This window comes from Narcine bancroftii, chromosome 4 (genome assembly GCF_036971445.1).
Source record: "Narcine bancroftii isolate sNarBan1 chromosome 4, sNarBan1.hap1, whole genome shotgun sequence".
In the NCBI taxonomy this organism is placed as follows: domain Eukaryota; kingdom Metazoa; phylum Chordata; class Chondrichthyes; order Torpediniformes; family Narcinidae; genus Narcine; species Narcine bancroftii.
The window spans coordinates 70,047,232-70,069,034 of record NC_091472.1 but is presented as its reverse complement, the minus strand read 5'-3'; the positions used below and the strand labels follow the sequence as shown (position 1 = coordinate 70,069,034).

Here is a 21,803-nt window from a genome sequence, read left to right as displayed (position 1 = left end):
CAGCGGGGTGGCCGAGGGACCGGTGGGGGAGACGGCCAAGGGACCGGCGGTCGGGGGGAAGCCAACGGACCGGCTGTCGGGGGAGGCAACTGAGGAACCGGCGGTCGGGGATGGCGGCCGAGGAACCAGCGGTCGGGGTGGCGGTCGGGGGGCGGCTGAGGAACTGGCGGTCGGGGGGGGGGCGGCCGAGGAACCGGCAGTCGGGGGAACAGCTGAGGAACCGGCGGTCAGGGGACGGCCGAGGAACCGGCATTCGGGGGACGGCCGAGGAACCGGCGGTCGGGGGGCTGCCGAGGAACCGGCGGTCGGGGGGCTGCCGAGGAACCGGCGGTCGGGGGTCAGCCGAGGAACCGGCGGTCGGGGGAGCGGCCGAGGAACCGGCGGTCGGGGGGAGGCGGCGGCTGGGCGGCTGAGGGACTGCATTTGGGAGAGGCGGCCGAGGAATCGTGGTCGGGGGAGGCAGTAGGGTGGCCAAAGGATCAATGGGGGAGACGGCCGAGGGATTGCAGTCGGGGGAGGCAGTGGGGCGGCCGAGGAACCGATGGTCGGGGGGGGTGTGCGGCCGAGGCACCAGCAGGGGAGACGGCCAAGGGACCCTGATCAGGGGAGGTGGTGGGGCGGTTGAGGAACCGGCAGTCGGGGGAGGCGGCCGGGCGGCTGAGGGATTGCAGTCGAGGGAGGCGGTGGGGCGGCCGAGGAACTGCCGGTCGGGGGTGGGGGGGGGGGTGACAGACCAGCGGATGGTGGGGGGGGGGGGGCGGCCGACGGACCAGTGGTCGGGGGAGGCAGCCAGGGGAGACTGTCGTGGGAGGCGGCCGGGCGGCTGAGGGACTGCAGTGGAGAAAGGCGACTGAGGGACCATGGTCGGGGGAGGCGGCCGGGTGGCTGAGGGACCGCAGTTGGTGGAGACTGCTGGATGGCCGAGGGTCCGGGGGTTGTGGGAGACTACCAGGGGACCACGGTTGGGGGAGACAGCCGAGTGACTGGAAGTGGGTGGGGTGGATACGGCATCGCAATTTGGGTGGGCTTTCCGAAATCCTGAAAATCCGAAATTCGGAATACACTGTCCCCCAAGGGTTCTGGATAAAGGATCATGTACCTGTATTAGTGAAATGAGGAATAGGGAAAATGAATATCATTTAAGGATTCAGGTTCAGATTTATTGTCAGAGTACATACATAACATCACATACAATCCTGAGATTCCTTTTTCCTGCGTTCATGCCAGAATTACCACTAATGGGTAGTGCAAAAAAAACTAAACAAACTGCAATTTAGAGAGAACAAAAAGAAACTCAATAAATTGCATAAGTAAGAGTCCTTAAACGAGTCTCTGATTGAGTTTGTCATTGAGGAGCCTGATGGTGGAGGGGGTAGCAGCTGTTCCTGAACCTGGTGGTTGGGGACGGTTGCATAAATTTTAGAGTTCACATGGATATTAGGTTCCCACTACCTATTGGATCACATTGCATCACATCCATCAGCAGGATAGAATCTTTGAGATTTGTGTAGAAAGTGGGATCTTGTCATCCTACAGATATACTCATTATTGGATACTGCCTTGATGCAAGAGAAAAGTCATTTTCCTCCATTGTTTTTTGTCACTTTCCTAAAATCCATTATTCAAATCCTCTCCTTTGAAATAACCATTCAGATATCATCTAACCAAACTATTTTTTTGAGATGATTGAAAAATGTTTATAGAGAAAATGTAGATGGACCTTTCTCCATTTTTCAACAAGATTGATATATGATCTATGAACAGAAATCTACAGATACATTTTATAAAACAGAAATGTCATATTTCAGAAAATTGCCTTTAGTCTGCCATAAGGCAGTCAAAGAATCGCCATGTATAATCAAGTTCTTTTTTAATTCAATAGCCCACTATGCTGCAATGGATTGAACTTTTGACAAAACAGTTTAACAACAGCCAGGCAGCTTGTGAGGTGAGAGATTTATCACATTCCTCAGTAACTTCCTTCTGAATTGGTTCTGAATGATTTAATGTTTTAATGAGTGTAGGTTTCATGACTCAATTAAACTGAGGAATACGATGTTTAAGGTATTTTACCTACTCTTTGTTATATTCCAGAAATCTTCAAATTAACCTGCATACATGTGGTATGATGAGGGAAGGCAGCGTTCTGAGTCTTTGAAACATTTACATATATCAAGTTGACCTTTTTATGGAACATAACTCCACCTTTCATTTGCTGATTTTGTTGACTCCTCAATATCCAGTTTATTTTTGCTTATTTTAAAACTAGGTTTGGATCAACATATTCTTGTTGGAAGATCTCTACTTATTGTCATGAACAAGTCATGAAATTCGCTGTTTTGCAGCAACATCATAGAGCAAACATTTATATTATAACAATAATATAAAAAATAAAACTAATAGTGCACGAAAAGTAAGGGATTGTCTTTTGTTCATCAATTGTTCAGAAATCTGCTGGCAGCGAAGAAGAAGCGGACCTTGTGCACTGAGGGCTTATCTTTAGGCTCCTGTACCTTTTTCCCCGATGGTAGCAGAGTGAAGAGGGTATGGTCTCAGTGGTGGGGGTCTTTGAGGATAGAAGCTGCTTTTCTTAAGACACCCCTTGTGGATATCCTCAATGAAGTGAAGTCTGGTGCCTATGATGTCGCAGGCTGAGTTAACAACCCTCTGGAATTTTCTTGTCCTGAGATTTGCCACCTCCATACCAGACAGTGATGCAACCAGCAAGTAGGCTCTCCACAGTACATCTGCACAAGTTTCAGAGAGTCTTCGGTGACACCTAATCTCCTCAAGCACCTCACAGTATAGCCGCTGGCGGGCCTTCTTCGTGATTGCATCAACCTGGAGGTTCCAGGACAGATCTTCGGAGATGTTGACACCCAGGAATTTGAAGTTCTTGACCCTCTCCACTACTGAGCCCTCAATGAGGACGGCCGTGTTCCCCTGACACCCTCCTGAAGTCCAGAATTATCTCCTTGGTTTTGCTAATGTTGAACGCAAGGTTGTTGTTGTGACACCGCTCAATGAGCTGATCCATCTCCTGCACGCTTCCTCATTGCTGTTTGTGATTCTGCCGACAACTGTGATGTCATCAGCAAATGTAGATAGCATTGGAATTGTGCCTGACCACACTTTCATGGGTGTATAATGAGTAGAGCAGTGGGCTAAGCGCACATCCTTGGGGTCGAGGAGGAAACATTGCTTCCAATTCATACTGACTGGTCTTCCAATGAGAAAATCAAAAATCCAGTTGCAGGGTGGGATACAGAGGCCCAGAGATTGTAGCTTCTTGACCAGCACTGAGGGAATAATGGTACTGAAGGCTGATGAAGAGCACCGGAATGTATGAGTTGCTGTTTGAGTTCTAGAGCTGAGTGGAGAGCCAGCGATATTGCATCTGCTGTGGAGCAACTGTGATGATAGGCAAATTTGCACTGGGTCTAGATCTTTGTATAGGATAGTTAATTCTTTTCTGAGAAGAATCTTTCTTATTTCATGTTGATCATATACTAATTGTACCAAGGCAACTCCATACCAAATAAGTTCATTGTTTTTGTACCATCAGTGTGTCTGCAGATAATATTACTAATGTGGAATGTATTTCTTGAAGTAGCCTTGCACAAGTTGACAGTGCTCATTTATTAACAAAATGTTTTCTCATTAAATCTATAAAATGAGACAGATATAATAATCATAATTGTTATTTATTGCCAACAAATTCCTTAAAATTGAGAATTCACGATGATTTTATTGCAGATGTTAAGTAGGAAATTTGTTTGTCATAAGATTCAGATTACACAACTGAAATTATGTAAATTAGCAATGAGACAAATCTCCAAATAGGCCCTTGGGCAGATGGTGAGTGGTTAAGGTGGAGTACGTGTGCCTGCATGCATGAGCAAGCAGCAAAATATTAATCTGAACAAATCACAGACTGAACTATAAAATAACCAAATTTTCTTTTTAATATTTCCCTCTGCTCCCTTGTTCCCATTGTCGTCATTGTGCATCAGAAGCAAAGCTTGGAACGAAAAAGGGCCCTCTCCTGATTAAATCTGTCTCTGGCACAGAATGTTCAAGTTGATGATTCTGTTTATTATTCTTTGGTTATTTAATTACTAAATTTACTAATAATCCTAAAAGATACAAGATTATCTAAGATTAAATGGTCTGATTCCCAGTCTAGTCAGATTGTGTCACAGAATAGACAAGCACAGCCACAAAAATAACAATGTAGATGTCAAATAAATGCAAATTCTCTGGCCATTTTTGTTGAGAATAGTCATCTGATTTTTGTCACAGGGTGTCAGATTATTACATGGGTAATGCCTAAGGGGATACATCATTGCAATTAACTTAGAATGAGATTTGAAAAGGAAGGTTATGTTTTATCACATGTGATACGGTCATTGAAGGGAGGAAAGGTTAGGGAGATACCAGGGTAACTCTTTTTTAACAAAGAACCATGGATGCCTGGAATGCATTGCCAGGGATCATGGTGGAGGCTGGGACAATAAATAGGACCATTTAAAAGACTCTTGGACAGGCACATGGATGCAATAAAAATAGAGGGTTATGGGTGTGAGGTAGGGAATATTTAGTTTGTTCAGTAGTTTGTATAGGTCGGCACATCACTGGAGGCTGAAGGGCCTGTACCGTCATGTTCGATGTTGATCATTTTATTACTATTACCATGCTCCATGTCCAGTCAGTAGCAATTCACTGAATATGCAACCATTTTAAAATTATGCAGTGAAATAATACTGGTGATAAATCACCTGTCAGATATAAGGAAAAGGAGTTGTGATTCCTGAAATTATTTATTACCAAATTCAAAGAGCTGCATTGTGCCCAGGTGGAAGATGGGACATGAATGTTCCAAGCATACATAGCATAAAATTGAAGCAATATAAAGCGCCAAAAGAGTTGTCTTCTGTCAGGGTATGTTGCAGGTATAAGAATTTAATTTCAGGTAACCATTCTAATATTTTGCTCTTTCCCCACAGATACAACCATATCTTCATATTTCAATTTGTTTCCTTTTTCTTTCCTGCCACCAACTGCTGTTTTTTTTTAAGTAATTGTTATCTTTGCAACTATTATGAACAGTTCTTCTGTTCTGTCCAAACTTCTCAGTCTGCAACTTTACATTCTTGTTTTTTTTTAATTTAAATTGAGGCATACAGCAAGGTAACAGGCCATTTCAGCCTACACAAGTCTATGCTGCCCAATTTACACCCCATTAAATCTACACCCCCAATATGTTTTGAACGGTGGAAAGAAACCAGAGCCCCCAGAGAAAACCCACGTAGACACAGGGAGAATGTACAAACTCTTTACAGACAGTATGGGATTTAAACTCCGGTCCGGTTCCAATCGCTGCCGCTGTAAAGGCATTGCGCTAACCGCTACGCCAACCTTTTTTACCTATTCCAGTTCTAATGAAGGATCCTTAAATGTCAGCTGTATTTCTCTCCCTACTACTGCTGCTTTAACTGCTGAGTTTTCCAATACTCTCCATTTTTGTTGTGAACCAAGCTAATAGGAATGAAGTGGCTCATGAGCAATCATGGGCAGAGGGAAATGCAACTGTCCAGAGGTAGATTTTCATGTTTTGTGCTCGCAATTATTCTGACCCTTTTCAAAACATTTGTAAACTAATTCAGAAAAGTGAATTTCTCAACTTCACTGCATCATGCATAAATTAATAATGTTGGTTCTGGTTCCATATTGTGGCTTTGTTTAGAAGTTGAGAGTACCCTATTTGGGTATTACTTGGCTTTATTGCAGTCTATATTTTGGAGTAATATTGTTTTGCTGCTGAGGTGGCGACAGAATGATTTATATCTTAATAGTTCCTTTCCTGGGCAAATGCTAAATATAGATAATTTGTTTTAAATATTTCAATAATCCATCAGTACTGTGCAACTTCCATCTGGTGTATGGTAGCATAATTATGTTAATCTCATTGTCAATGGCATAATGAAAATTGGTAAAATTAAATTTTTGTAAATAAGTTGATGACCATTCTTTTTGTGTAATTTCAAAATGATAACTCAGTACTCTGTTTCTGCAGTGGTTTTTGGACCGAATGGCTGATGATGATTGGTGGCCGATGCAAATCCTTATCAAGTGCCCAAATCAAATTGTGAGACAGGTATGAAGTGTTTTAATATGGTTATGTTTCTTGCTAATTAATTTTTTATGTAAAGACATAATATTACTATTATATTAATTAGTTCCTGTAGAGAAAGCTTGATGTTATATCATCAGGAATTAAATTGTTTCATTAAAAATTCAAATGTGAATATTAAAACCTTTCCCTTTACACATTACTTTGGGCTCTGCAGATGTTCCAGCGTCTATGCATTCATGTAATTCAGAGGCTCCGACCAGTACATGCTCATCTCTACTTACAGCCTGGAATGGAAGATGGGTAATGACAATTACTTCTATGTCTCTGAATATATTCAGTGAAGACTGCATTTTTAAATGTTTCTTAAGACATATACAGTACAACACCATTTATCCAAAATCTGATTCTCTGAAATCCTCAATTGTCCAAAATTTTTAAAAATTTGAGATAAATGAAGACATCCGAAATCCTCATTTATGCGAAATTTTTTCGAAGCCGAACTGACAGGGAATGTCAGGCTCCCAGTGCCGGCAGCAGCAGATCTTGAGCTCTTAGCAACAGCGGGAACCTCAAGCTCCTGGGCTGTAGCGGGACGCTTAGGCTCCCAGTACGAACGGGACCTTGGTGGGGAGGTTTTGGTGATCAGCGGTGGCCAGAATTTTTTTGGTGAGAATTAAACATTATTTTAATGCATAAAAAGCCATATATTGTTGTTTGTTGTTGTTTAAACACTGTTACAAGTGATTTGCTGATGCTTACTGGGTGTTTTTTTTTTAAAATGACTGGTTCTTTTAAAAAAAATGTTTATCCAAGCATTTCAGATCATTGGAATTGTACTGTATTTATCCAATGTTGAGTTCATGGCTTGTCCTTGGGCAGTACAACAAAGTAGATGAGAAAGCAGACCTATTTTGATTGTGGGGGAGATGCTGTCACCAGTCCTCACTGATTGTAGCCAGTCAATGGCAGAGGAGACTAAGGTCACAGAGTTTGAGAATGTTTATTTGGCACTTTCGCGTTTGAAAGCAGAAATTCAATCTGAATAGTAAATTGATGTAAGTGTCTTTGTTGTCCAAGGCTGAGTAGACAGGGAGATGGCAATTTCTTTTTTTTTTAACTTTATTTATTTGTTCAAAAAACAAATAATATATGACATACACAGCAATTAAACATGAACATGAACATTTTTATATATATATATATATATATAGGAAAAAAAGAAAAGATTTCCGCCCCCTTCAGCCCTCTCCGAAAGGAGAGCTATAAAAAAAGAAAAAAGAAAGAATATTTTTTAAAAAGTTAAATATACATATTAAAATCTAATCAATATAAATTGAAATGTAAATATTCCAAATATAACAACCACTTATTAATAAAAAAAATTATAATTTTCATGCGAAACATGTAATTTTTTCCATTATTAAACAATATTTCATCTCATTATGCATCTATTAATATCAATCATATTTGTATCTTTCCACGTACTAGCAATATATTTTTTCACTATGGATAAAGCTAAATATACAAAAGCAAGCTAAAACTTATCTAATTCCAAGCCTTTCAGAGGTTGCAAACTACCCAATAAAAATACGGTTGGATCTAAAACTATTTTAATCTTATACAGATATTCCAAAAACGATTGAATTTTCTTCTAAAAAGATTGTATATATATACATGACCAAACAATTTTGGAAAAAGTTCCAACCGTATCACCACATCTAAAACACAAATCTAATTCATTACAACCATATTTTTTAAATTTTTCAGGTGTCAAATATAATTGATGTAAAAAATTGTAGTTAATCATTGCATAACGTGCATTTATCAATCTAGTTACACTATCATAACAAATATCTAACCAATCCTCTTCAGAAAAAGTAAAACCAATATCCGCTTCCCATTTAATTTTAGATCTATCCCAACCCTTTTTATCCATACCATCCTGTAATATTTGATACATAAATGAAATATAACCCTTCTCTGGTACCTTCATAAGAGAAGTCTCAAATTTAGTCATTTTAGGTAAAATCATATCTCTACCAAACATACATTTTACTAAAGATCGAATTTGATAATAAAGAAATATAGAATTCTTATCAATACCAAAATGTTCCCTCATCTGATTAAAAGATAAAAACTTACCCTCTTTAAACAATCTCCCAAATGTTTCACTCCTTTAAATCTCCAATGCAATAAACTTTGATTATGTATTGAAAAAGAAATAAGTTGATTATTATACAACGGAGTCAAAGCCAATAATTTACCCCTAGAACCTATCATTTTATTTTTCTTTATCCATAACATCATTAAATGTTTCTCTAATTGTTGTAACAAATTCATATTCCACCTAAACAAAAATGTGGTAAACGTAATCCCCCAACTCATATTTCCAAGTTAATTTATTCAAAGCTACTCTCGAAAATTTACCCCTCCATAAAAACTCCCTAACCATTTTATTTAAATCTCAAAAAAAAATTTATCAAGTAAATATGGAATAGAGTGAAACAAATATTGTATACGCGGAAAGATATTCATCTTAATTGTATTTATCCTTCCCATTAAATTAATAGGTAAATCTTTCCATTTAATCAAATCAGGTTTAATTTTTTTCATTAACGGAGCATAATTTAATTTATATAAAGATTGATCATTAACATTCAAAATTATACCCAGATATTTAATTCGATCAGTCCACTTCAAATTAATAATATTCTTATAAACTGAATAATCTCCTTCACTTACCAATAATATTTCACTTTTTTCCCAATTAACTTTATATCCAGAAAGACATCCACATTGTATTAAACATTCCTTCAAATGCAAAAGTGACTGAGCTGGATTTGTTAAATACAACAATATGTCATCAGCAAATAAATTAATTTTATATTCCTCATCTAAAACTTTCATACCTTGTATCTGTGTATTTTGTCTTATCAACTGTGCTAAAGGTTCAATCACTAACGCAAACAAAGCTGTGATAAAGGACAACCTTGACGATTCCGAAATCAAACCACTTGTCAATACTCTAGCTACCGGTTTACTATATAGAGCCCTAATCCAACCAATAAAAGAAGGATCAAACTTAAATTTCTCCAAAACTTTAAACAAAAAATTCCATTCAACTCTATGAAATGCTTTTTCTGCATCTAAGGATATCACCATCGGATGATCTAAAGATTGTTGAAATCTATTAATCAAACTAATCACTCGCAAAATATTATCTGAAACATATCAATTTTTTATAAAAGCTGTTTGATCAATATGTATCAACTTTGTTAAAAATTTAGCCAATCTATTCGCTAATACTTTAGCTATTATTTTATAATCTACATTTAACAATGAAATTGGTCTATATGAAGATGCCTTCAAAGGATCTCTATCTTTTTTAGGAATTACTGTAATTAAAGCACTAGAACAAGACTCAGGTAAATCATAATATTCTCCAACTTGACGTAATACATCCCCAAACACTGTAGATAAATCATCATAAAAAATTTTATAAAATTCAACCGAAAATCCATCATCACCAGGCGATTTACCATTTGGTATTTCCAGCATAGCCATTTTAATTTCCGAATCAGTAAATGGTTCTTCTAACTCCATCCTCTAATATCGGTAAATTCAACTGTGATAAAAATAATCAATCGATCCAGTTTCTTGTTTTCCTTCAGATGTATATAACTTTTTATAAAATTCATCATTAATCTCATGAGGTTTTTTAAGTAATAAGCGAATTCCGTCTAACAGCATTAATAGTCCTCGATATCTGTTCTTTCTTTGATTGCCACGCCAATACCTTGTGTGCTTTCTCTCCCCATTCGTAATACCTTTGTTTAGTCCTATTAATCACACATTCAAATTGATAAAATTGCAAGGTATTGTATTTCAGTTTCAACCTAGATAATTCTATTTTCTGATCTTCTGTAGCATCTTTCTGAAATTCCTTTTCTAACTCATCGATCTGTTTCTCTAATTCAAGACTCTGATTTAATAGATTCTTTTTTATTTTAGAAGTATAACTAATTATTTGTCCTCTCAAATAGGCTTCCATAGCATCCCATAATACAAACTTACTTTTTTTTTGAAGACTTTATTTAAAATTTTATAACATGAATACAATAGAGAATTTCATTTAAAGAAAAATTAAAAAAAATAAAAATGGTATGATTACAATATTACATCAGAAAACTACACAAAATAACCCCCCCCCCGTTAATTGTAACACAATATTTGTAATCTAACTTAAAATTAGTCCAGCCCTTCCCCCCCAAAATAAAGAGTGAAGAGTTAATAAAATTAACAATATTATATATGGAAAAAAAATACCCACTTACAAAAAAAGAGATAAAACTTAACCTAAAAAAAACTCTAACAACAAAAATATTTTTTTATCAATACTAAAATATCATGCTTAAACATATATTTAAATCAAACTTAAATGCATATAATTAGCAAACGGAGTCCACTTTAACTTATAAAAAGACATCCTATCCTGAATTGAAAAAGATATCCTTTCCATAGTCAAACAAAATTTCATCTCCAAATACCACTTATCTAAAGTTAGTTTATTTTTATCTTTCCAAGTAAGTGCTATACATTTCTTAGCCACGACTAAAGCTAAATAGATAAAGGAAATCTGATAATCCTCTAAACCTAAATCAATTAATGATTGCATGTTCCCTAATAAAAATATATCGGGATCTAATACAAGATGGATATTATATAAACTGTTAAAAATAGATTGAATACCTTTCCAAAACTGTTGCAATCGATCACAAAGCCAAACAGTATGCAAAAAAGTATTGGCCGTCTAATCACATCGAAAACAAGAATCCAACTTACTAAGACCAAATTTTTTAAATTTCTCCAGCGTTAAATATAGCTGATGAATAAAATTATAATTAATCATCGCTAGTCTAGCGTTAATTAATTTCCGAATACTATTCTGACAAATTTCCATCCAAGCTTCTTCAGCTATTTTATGTCCTAAATCTTTTTCCCATTTCAACTTATCTTTATCCCAGTCTTCTTTACTATCACTTTCTTGTAAAATACAATACAAATCAGATATATATCCCTTTTTTGGTATTGAAAGTACATATTCTTCAAAACTAGATTCAGGTAATAAAATCATATGTCGACCACATAACTGTTTTACAAAAGATCTTAATTGATAATATACAAATATAGAATTTCCACTAATACCATATTTCCTTTGTAATTTGTCAAAGGAACAAAAACAACCCTCAGAAAAACAACCAGATAAATATTTTATTCCCTTCTTTTCCCATTGTTTCAAAGTGGCATTGGAGACCGTAAAAGGAACAAGTTGATTATTATATAATGGCAATCTTCCAGAATATATATTTTTAAGTCCCAATTTTTTAAGTTTACTTGTCCATAAATTCAATAAATGTTTCAATATTGACACGTCGTAAGTTCGTAGTAAATTTTTATTCCATCGAAACAAAAACTCATGAGGAAATTTTTCTAAAATAACCGCCATTTCTATCTTTACCCAACTAGGTGGGTCGTCCATATTCATTAATGCACTAAGAAATTTAAATTGAGCTGCTTCGTAATAATGCTGAAAATTCGGTAATCTTAAACCTCCAAATTGAAAATCCCACATCAATTTTCTCATTGCTACTCTCGGAAATTTTCCCTTCCATAAGAATTCTCTAATCGCTTTATATAAGTCCTTAAAAAAAGTTTTTTTTTAAAATAAGGAATTGATTGAAACAGATATTGTATTCTAGGAAAAATATTCATTGTTATGGTATTAATCCTCCCTAGTAAACCCAAAGGTAGATCCCTCCACCTAATCAAATCTAATTTAATCCTTTTTATTAAAGGAAGATAATTAATTGAGTATAATTCTTGAAATTTCATGTTAACATTAATTCCTAAATATCTAATTTGTGTAGTCCACTTCAAATTTGTAATATTTTTATACACTGAATAATCATCTTTACAAATTGGCAAAATTTCACTTTTAGCCCAATTTACTTTATAACCAGATAATTGGCCATAAATTTCTAAACATTCTTGAATTGCAGGTAAAGAAGTATCCAGATCCACAAAATATAATAAATCATCTTCAGCAAATAAATTAATCTTGTATTCCTCATTCAGAACTCTCATACCTTAACATTTTCATTTTGACGTATTAATTGTGCTAAAGGTTCAATAACTATAGCAAATAAAGCAGGTGACAACGGACATCCTTGTCTAGTAGATCTTGTCAAACTAAAAGATTCTGAAATTTGGCCATTAACAGCAATTCTAGCCTTCCGGCTATTATATAAAGCCTTTATCAATCTCTTCTTTTCTTTGGCTTGGCTTCGCGGACGAAGATTTATGGAGGGGGTAAAAGTCCACGTCAGCTGCAGGCTCGTTTGTGGCTGACAAGTCCGATGCGGGACAGGCAGACACGGTTGCAGCGGCTGCAGGGGAAAATTGGTTGGTTGGGGTTGGGTGTTGAGTTTTTCCTCCTTTGCCTTTTGTCAGTGAGGTGGGCTCTGCGGTCTTCTTCAAAGGAGGTTGCTGCCCGCCAAACTGTGAGGCGCCAAGATGCACGGTTTGAGGCGATATCAGCCCACTGGCGGTGGTCAATGTGGCAGGCACCAAGAGATTTCTTTAGGCAGTCCTTGTACCTTTTCTTTGGTGCACCTCTGTCACGGTGGCCAGTGGAGAGCTCGCCATATAACACGATCTTGGGAAGGCGATGGTCCTCCATTCTGGAGACGTGACCCATCCAGCGCAGCTGGATCTTCAGCAGCGTGGACTCGATGCTGTCGACCTCTGCCATCTCGAGTACTTCGACGTTAGGGATGAAAGCGCTCCAATGGATGTTGAGGATGGAGCGGAGACAACGCTGGTGGAAGCGTTCTAGGAGCCGCAGGTGATGCCGGTAGAGGACCCATGATTGGGAGCCGAACAGGAGTGTGGGTATGTCAACGGCTCTGTATACGCTTATCTTTGTGAGGTTTTTCAGTTGGTTGTTTTTCCAGACTCTTTTGTGTAGTCTTCCAAAGGCGCTATTTGCCTTGGCGAGTCTGTTGTCTATCTCATTGTCGATCCTTGCATCTGATGAAATGGTGCAGCCGAGATAGGTAAACTGGTTGACCGTTTTGAGTTTTGTGTACCCGATGGAGATGTGGGGGGTCTGGTAGTCATGGTGGGGAGCTGGCTGATGGAGGACCTCAGTTTTCTTCAGGCTGACTTCCAGGCCAAACATTTTGGCAGTTTCCGCAAAGCAGGACGTCAAGCGCTGAAGAGCTGGCTCTGAATGGGCAACTAAAGCGGCATCGTCTGCAAAGAGTAGTTCACGGACAAGTTTCTCTTGTGTATAAAGCCTTTATCAATCTAATAAATGAAGAACCAAATCTAAATTTCTCAAGTACTTTGAACAGAAACTTCCATTCCACTCTATCAAAAGCCTTTTCTGCATCCAATGAAACCACTATTGGATAATTCAATTGAAATTTAGATTTATTTATCAAGGTTACTAACCGTAAAATATTATCTGACGCATACCTATTTTTTATAAATCTCGTTTGATCACCATGTATAATTTTAGGCAGATATTGAGCTAATCTATTAGCCATAATTTTAGCTACAATTTTATAATCTACATTTAACAACGATATTGGTCTATAAGAAGAAACCTGTAAAGGGATACAAACTTACTTTGAACAGATTTAGAATTTTCTTTAAAAAAAATAATTTGTTTTTTCAAAAAATCAATAAATTCTGTATTTTTAACAACATTGTATTAAATCTCCAATGATAAGCTATTTGAATTTTCTCAGAAGTTTCATATGTAAAATATAACAGAGAATGATCTGAAATCACCCTACTTTTATATTCCGCTTGTTGTAAATGTGCCGATACTAAAACGAAATCCATCCTTGAAAACGATTCATGTCTAGATGAATAAAAGGAAAAATCTTTCTCTGTTGGATTAAGACATCTCCAATTTAAGAATACATCCTCCCTTTTCCTCCATTGATTGTAATTAAAAAGATAAATTTTTATGTATCAAAATTGCTACACCTTTAGCTCTAGAAGTAAATGAAGAAAAATATGCATGCCCAACCCAATCCCTTTTTAATTTCACACTTTCCTCCACATTCAAATGTGTTTCTTGTAAAAAGGCAATATCATTTTTCATTTTCTTAATATACGCCAAGACTCGCTTACGTTTAATCGTACTATTTAATCCTCGAACGTTAAAAGTAGCAAACCTCAACTTCGACATATCTCTCTTCTTCTTCTCTTTGGCTTGGCTTCGCGGACGAAGATTTATGGAGGGGGTAAAAAGTCCACGTCAGCTGCAGGCTGACATATCTACTATTATTACTAAATACTAAATACCAATAATATATTTATATAAAAAACTCAAATCAACGTATATAGGCCCTCCAATTAAAAAAAATCACAAATTAAAAACTAAGAAAAAAGTAAAAAAATAAAAAATACAACCTCCCCCCCCCCCCCCCAAAAAAAAACTACCAAGGTAGTAATCCCCTAAACAAAAATTGGGTGTGGATCACCCACCAGTGGCTGATGACTAGTAAAGAAATGGCAACTTCCATGGACTTGTTATGCTGGTGTACAGATTAGAGTGGGTTGAGGGTGGCTAGTAGACTGACTATAAGACATAGAAGCAGAAATAAATCATTCAGCCTTTCGAGTCTGCTCCACAATTCAATTTTATGTGAGTTGAGATGACCCGTAACTAACTGCTCAAAGCACTTTATGATAGTGGATGCCAGAGCCACTGGCTTGTAGCTTTTTAGGCCTGTCACTATATTTTTCTTTGGCATCGGGATGATCATAGCCTTCTTGAAGCAGGTGAGTACTTCACCCTGTAAGAGAAAGAGGTCAAAAATGTCTGTGAATATTCACTCAGCTGAACTGTCCTTGGACTCTGTCTGAGCCAGTATCTTATCAAGGGTTCACTCCCTGAAAGGCCAATCTGATGTTTGCTACAGTGTGAGTATGACACAGGTTGAAGAGGTGTATGCCACTGGCCTCTTGCTTAAAGCAAGCATAGATTGCATTGAGCCTGTCCAGGATGGATGCACTGTTGTTTTCCATTCTGCCCAGTTTCACTTTATAGCTTCTGATGGCATGCATACCCTACCTGCATTAATTTACAATTTTTAAAAAGTGGTTTAAAGAAACAACATTTCAAAAATGGTTAAGAGCAATTTCATAAACTAAAATAACATTAAAAAGTCAAAATGAGTAACACTTAATCCTCATAGCTGTTGACTTCAATGAAAATAAGTGGAGGTGAACTCACTTGCCTAAGTCAGATTGTTCAAGAAGATTCCCCAGCCGAAGTGCTGGAGGATAGCTATTACCTTGGTTCCACCAATAGACTTTGTGAGACCAACACTGGAGTTACCAAACCACAAACAATTACAGGTACACAATCCTTTAGCCGGACATCTAAAATCCAGAAAGCTCCAAAATCCAGCAAGTGGGGAGAGAGAGACGGCAGCATGAGTCGGGCAGGCGAGACACCGGCAGCACGAGTTGGGCGAGCGAGGGAGGGGGAGACAGGCAGCCTAGTTGGGCGGACAAGGGGGTAGACTGGCAGCGCGAGTCAGGTGGTGAGGTGGAGGGAGAGACGGCAGCACGACCCAGGAGGGCGAGAGACCAGCAGCGCAACTTGGACGGGCGAGGGGGTGTGGACGACAGCACAACTGGAAGGGGGTGGATATGGCAGCACAATTCGGGTGGGTTTAAATCTGGCTTTCCGAAATCCAGAAAAGTTCAAAATTCGGAACACACTCTCCCCCAAGGGTTCCGGATAAAGAATTGTGTACCTGTATTACAAATTTTACTCTAGTGCACATGAGCACAGAAATTCCAAATTGCTGACACACCAGGGAAAGGAGGGAGTTTTGTATGGAATCACTAACATTTTCCGGAAAATTCCCATTAATTATTAATTGAATCTGTAACTGGAAATAGTCTGTGGTTTGGTGAAATTAGCCACTTTCCGTAAGTGGATCTCAGTGTTACCAGAATTGATTCACACTGTCTAATATGTTATGATACTTAGTCCCAAAGGGGTTTGGATTTTCTAAGCCTTCTTTAAGAATGATTATTGTGTATAAGGATGAGCATTAATGCTTTTACTCAGTTCCGTTGGTACAACTTGGCTCCATTTCATCATGTATCAATTTGTGCATGGTATGAAATTTAACTTATTTTGCCCATTTTGTGTGATTTGAAAAGTTGCAGGTTTATAATTTTTATGAAACTATCTTGTGAAAGTTAGATTGACACATTTATGCTTGTTATATATCTGTCTCAAATTTAGACATGCTAATACAGAATTTGTAATTTGAAACTGAGCACAAGTGATGTTTGCAATTTAAGGATGTGTTGTTTTAAATTCATGAAAATTTTATGTCTTTTAAAGATCTACCATTGAAAGTGAAATCTTTTTACAGTTTTGTGAAAAATATTCAGCTGCAGCTTTTTGCTGATAATTCCACCTGAAATATCCAGATGTCACTTGCAATCAGTGGGTTACAAAATTTTGATGGTGGTTTCAATCAACATTAGCAAACTTCAGCATTGAAACTGAAGACTATTCTAAACTTGAATGGGATAAATCACAAATGTGGGTTGAGATTCAGAATTCCAAATAAATCACTAATATTTTGACTTGCTGCTGGGGTTTTCGAGATCCCACTGTTTACATATTGGGAATTTTATGTTTTAGAACCATACAGCACAGAAACGGGCTTCTTTTGTGCGGAACCATTTTTTTGCCTAGTCCTACTGACTAGTCCTACCTAGTTCATGGCCCTCCATACCTCTCACATCCATGCACCTGTCTAAATTTCTCTTAAATGTTAAAATTGAGCCCACATTCACCACTTTAGCTGGCAGCTCATCCCATATCCCCACCATTTTCTGTGTGAAGTTCCCCCCTCCCGTACCCCCTAAACTTTCTCCTTTCACTCAATCCATGTCCTCTGGTTTGTATCTCACCTTTTTCTCTTTGGCTTGGCTTCGCGGACGAAGATTTATGGAGGGGGTAAAAAAAGTCCACGTCAGCTGCAGGCTCGTTTGTGGCTGACCAGTCCGATGCGGGACAGGCAGACACGATTGCAGCGGTTGCAAGGGAAAATTGGTTGGTTGGGGTTGGGTGTTGGGTTTTTCCTCCTTTGCCTTTTGTCAGTGAGGTGGGCTCTGCGGTCTTCTTCAAAGGAGGCTGCTGCCCGCCAAACTGTGAGGCGCCAAGATGCACGGTTTGAGGCGTTATCAGCCCACTGGCGGTGGTCAATGTGGCAGGCACCAAGAGATTTCTTTAGGCAGTCCTTGTACCTTTTCTTTGGTGCACCTCTGTCACGGTGGCCAGTGGAGAGCTCGCCATATAATACGATCTTGGGAAGGCGATGGTCCTCCATTCTGGAGACGTGACCCATCCAGCGCAGCTGGATCTTCAGCAGCGTGGACTCGATGCTGTCGACCTCTGCCATCTCGAGTACCTCGACGTTAGGGGTGTGAGCGCTCCAATGGATGTTGAGGATGGAGCGGAGACAACGCTGGTGGAAGCGTTCTAGGAGCCGTAGGTGGTGCCGGTAGAGGACCCATGATTCGGAGCCGAACAGGAGTGTGGGTATGACAACGGCTCTGTATACGCTTATCTTTGTGAGGTTTTTCAGTTGGTTGTTTTTCCAGACTCTTTTGTGTAGTCTTCCAAAGGCGCTATTTGCCTTGGCGAGTCTGTTGTCTATCTCATTGTCGATCCTTGCATCTGATGAAATGGTGCAGCCAAGATAGGTAAACTGGTTGACCGTTTTGAGTTTTGTGTGCCCGATGGAGATGTGGGGGGGGCTGGTAGTCATGGTGGGGAGCTGGCTGATGGAGGACCTCAGTTTTCTTCAGGCTGACTTCCAGGCCAAACATTTTGGCAGTTTCCGCAAAGCAGGACGTCAAGCGCTGAAGAGCTGGCTCTGAATGGGCAACTAAAGCGGCATCATCTGCAAAGAGTAGTTCACGGACAAGTTTCTCTTGTGTCTTGGTGTGAGCTTGCAGGCGCCTCAGATTGAAGAGACTGCCATCCGTGCGGTACCGGATGTAAACAGCGTCTTCATTGTTGGGGTCTTTCATGGCTTGGTTCAGCATCATGCTGAAGAAGATTTAAAAGAGGGTTGGTGCGAGAACACAGCCTTGCTTCACGCCATTGTTAATGGAGAAGGGTTCAGAGAGCTCATTGCTGTATCTGACCCGACCTTGTTGGTTTTCGTGCAGTTGGATAATCATGTTGAGGAACTTTGGGGGACATCCGATGCGCTCTAGTATTTGCCAAAGCCCTTTCCTGCTCACGGTGTCGAAGGCTTTGGTGAGGTCAACAAAGGTGATGTAGAGTCCTTTGTTTTGTTCTCTGCACTTTTCTTGGAGCTGTCTGAGGGCAAAGACCATGTCAGTGGTTCCTCTGTTTGCGCGAAAGCCGCACTGTGATTCTGGGAGAATATTCTCAGCGACACTAGGTATTATTCTATTTAGTAGAATCCTAGCGAAGATTTTGCCTGCAATGGAGAGCAACGTGATTCCCCTGTAGTTTGAGCAGTCTGATTTCTCGCCTTTGTTTTTGTACAGGGTGATGATGGTGGCATCACGAAGATCCTGAGGCAGTTTACCTTGGTCCCAACAAAGCTTGAAAAACTCATGCAGTTTGGCATGCAGAGTTTTGCCGCCAGCCTTCCAGACTTCTGGGGGGATTCCATCCATACCTGCTGCTTTGCCACTTTTCAGTTGTTCGATTGCCTTATATGTCTCATCCAGGGTGGGAACCTCATCCAGCTCTAGCCTTAGGGGCTGTTGAGGGAGCTGGAGCAGGGCGGAATCTTGGACTGAGCGGTTGGTACTGAAAAGAGATTGGAATCTACCCTCAGTGGAAAAAGGGTATCTCACCTACCCTCAGTGGAAAAAGCCTATCTATATTTACTCTGTCTATCTCCCTCATAATTTTAAATACCTCGATTAAATCTCCCCTCATTCTTCTATACTTCAGGAAATAAAGTCCTATCCTGTTTAACCTTTCCCTGTAACTCTGATCCTGAAGTCCAGGCAGCATCATCGTAAATCCTCTCTGCACTCTTTCTCTTATTGATAACTTTTCTGTAGTTAGGTGACCAAAACTGCACACAATACTCCAAATTTGGCCTCACCAATGTCTTATACAACTTTAACATAACATCCCAACTCCTAAACTTAATACTTTGATTTATGAAGGCCATTATGGCAAAATTACAATCCTATCCATCTGTATCCGTATTCCCAGATCCCTCTGTTCTACTACACTCTTCAGTGCCTTCCATTTACCATGTATGCCCTTTCTTGGCTTGACCTTCCAAAATGTAAAACCTCACACTTGTCTGCAATAAATTCTATCTGCCATTTTTCATCCCATTTTTCCAGCTGGTCCAGATTTTAAATGCTTCTGAATATAGAAATATTTTAAATCTATCAATTGTGCTCTTTATGCTGTAATTATGTTCTTTCCGCTGTAATTATGTTCTTTCCGTGGCGACATGAATATTGAAGATAACCTGTCGGTCTGCTTGCAAAATATCCCTTCTCACTGTGCTCGGTATTTTTTAACAAATAAACTTAAAATTACTAGCTGCATTAAGTTCCTCCCTCAGCATTATTTCTGTCAAAGCCTTCCTGTGACAGGTGGGAGTGAGGAGAGATTTTCTGTTATGTCACAATTGTGTCACCTCTGGCTTAGTTGCTATTCCAATCACTCTTCTGGATTTGAAATAGGCCTGCTTCTGGCCTATTTCATCCTGGTAAGTCAAGGGTTGGTTGTTAAGTTTTGGGTACAGGAGACTTTATCATATGGCTCAATGTTGACTTGAAGTTAAGCTTGCACTGCTGCACCCTGTCTGTTTTTTGGCATGTTGTATAGAGTTTTCCTGGGAACTTTAAATTGGTGAAGTCCAGCAGGAGATGGTATTTAATTGGTTCATGATGGAATGACACAGGTTTGATGCTCATTTATCATTACACGTTTTTTTTTAAATTCTTTATTTTCATTTTGTGGACAGCATGCATCAAAAAACAACCATTACTTAAATACATAAATTGAAATGAAAGAAAAAAATCAATGGTACAAGTTGTCCATATCTTTAAACAGTCCCATCCTCCCTCCCCCATCCCCAAACAAAGCCCCGAAGTAGAGAAAAGAACAAAAGAGAAGATAGATTTGAGAAAAGGAAAATCGAAAAGCAAGAAGGAAGGAACTGTCAGGATCTGGTATCCCATTCATCGGATCTAATTTCTTACCTAGATCTCTAGTAGGGGAAAGAACCAGGACATAGAACTAAGGAACAGAATATTCAACCCTGCATTCTGCAAATATAGCTGCCATACCTGCAAAAAAATTTTATGCTTCTTAAGTTGTAAGTAATTTTCTCCAGGGGAACACAACTATGAATTTCCTCATTCAATCGGGCTATACCCAGAGGGGAGTCAAACTTCCAAGTAACCGCAATACATTTCCTGGCATCTGCCAATGCAATTTTAAGAAATTATAATTGATACTTGGACAGTTTCATTTTAGATTTTATGTCCTCAGTATTTCCGGAGAAACAATTCTGGACTTTGTGGTGATTGTTTCCCAATAATTTGATCTTATAAAAATCTTAAATTTTCGACCAGGTAGAATGTTTTTTCACCACATCTAAAACATGTATCTGATATATTAGAATTTAATTTGTGCAATTGCTGTGGAGTAAGATGTAGCTGGTGCAAAAAATGATCTTGCACCAATCTATATCTTACATTAATTATATTTGTCATGCAATCCTGACATAAATCGGATTAGTTCTTATCACCAATACTAATGTTCAGATCTGATTCCCATCTTTGTTTTGATTTGTATATCTCCTGCTTGGGAGGGCCCGATTGAAGTAAGGAATACATTGCAGATGTAAACTTTCTTCTCTTCCTCTTTTGAATAAAAATCTTCAGAATCAGAATTTATTATCATGAACAAGTCATGAAGTTGGGCAGCAGCTACTTGTACATTCATTTTGTACCATCTTACTACATCACTGTAAGAAAAAAAAAATAGTGCACAAGAAGTAAGGCAGTGTCTTTGGTTCATAAAACTATTGATGATCCAGGAATCTGATGGCAGTGGGGAGGAAGCTGTCCTTGTGCCTTTGAGTATTCATTTTTAGGCTTCTGTACTTTTTTCCCGATGGTAGTAAATTGAAGAGGGCATGGCCTGGATGATGGGGGCCTTTGAGGATAGAAGCTGGTTTCTTAAGACACCTCGTGTTGATGTCCTTGATGGAGTGAGGTCTGGTGCCTGTGATGTCGCAGGCCGAGTTAACAACCCTCTGTAGTTTATTCTTGTCTTGAGAGTTGGCACCTCCATACCAGACTGTGATGCAACTGGTCAGAATACTCTCCACGGTACACCTCTAGAAGTTTACGAGAGTCTCCAGTGACATGCCGAATCTCCTCAGATGCCTAACAAAGTATAGCCATTGGTGTGCCTCCTTTGTGATTGCATCAATGTGATGGCTCCAGGGCAGATCCTCGGAATGTTGACACCCAGAAATTTAAAGCTCTTCACCCCCTCAACTATTGGGCCCTCTGAGGACTGGATCATGTT

General features: G+C 39.1%; 1 protein-coding gene across 10 annotated transcripts in view; it reads left to right on the top strand.

Moving 5' to 3' along the window:
• The window catches only part of usp34 (ubiquitin specific peptidase 34), a 264,058-nt gene that overhangs the window by 195,788 nt on the left and 46,467 nt on the right, over positions 1-21,803 (top strand). For all 10 annotated transcript variants that reach the window (XR_011355789.1, XM_069931549.1, XM_069931547.1 and 7 more), the window contains 3 exons: positions 1,883-1,948; positions 6,077-6,157; positions 6,351-6,436. Coding sequence is in view for 9 of the 10 variants with exons in the window: in XM_069931549.1 (XP_069787650.1) it covers positions 1,883-1,948; positions 6,077-6,157; positions 6,351-6,436 (233 nt within the window). In the remaining variant the exon portion in view is untranslated. The remainder of the gene's footprint in view (positions 1-1,882; positions 1,949-6,076; positions 6,158-6,350; positions 6,437-21,803) is intronic.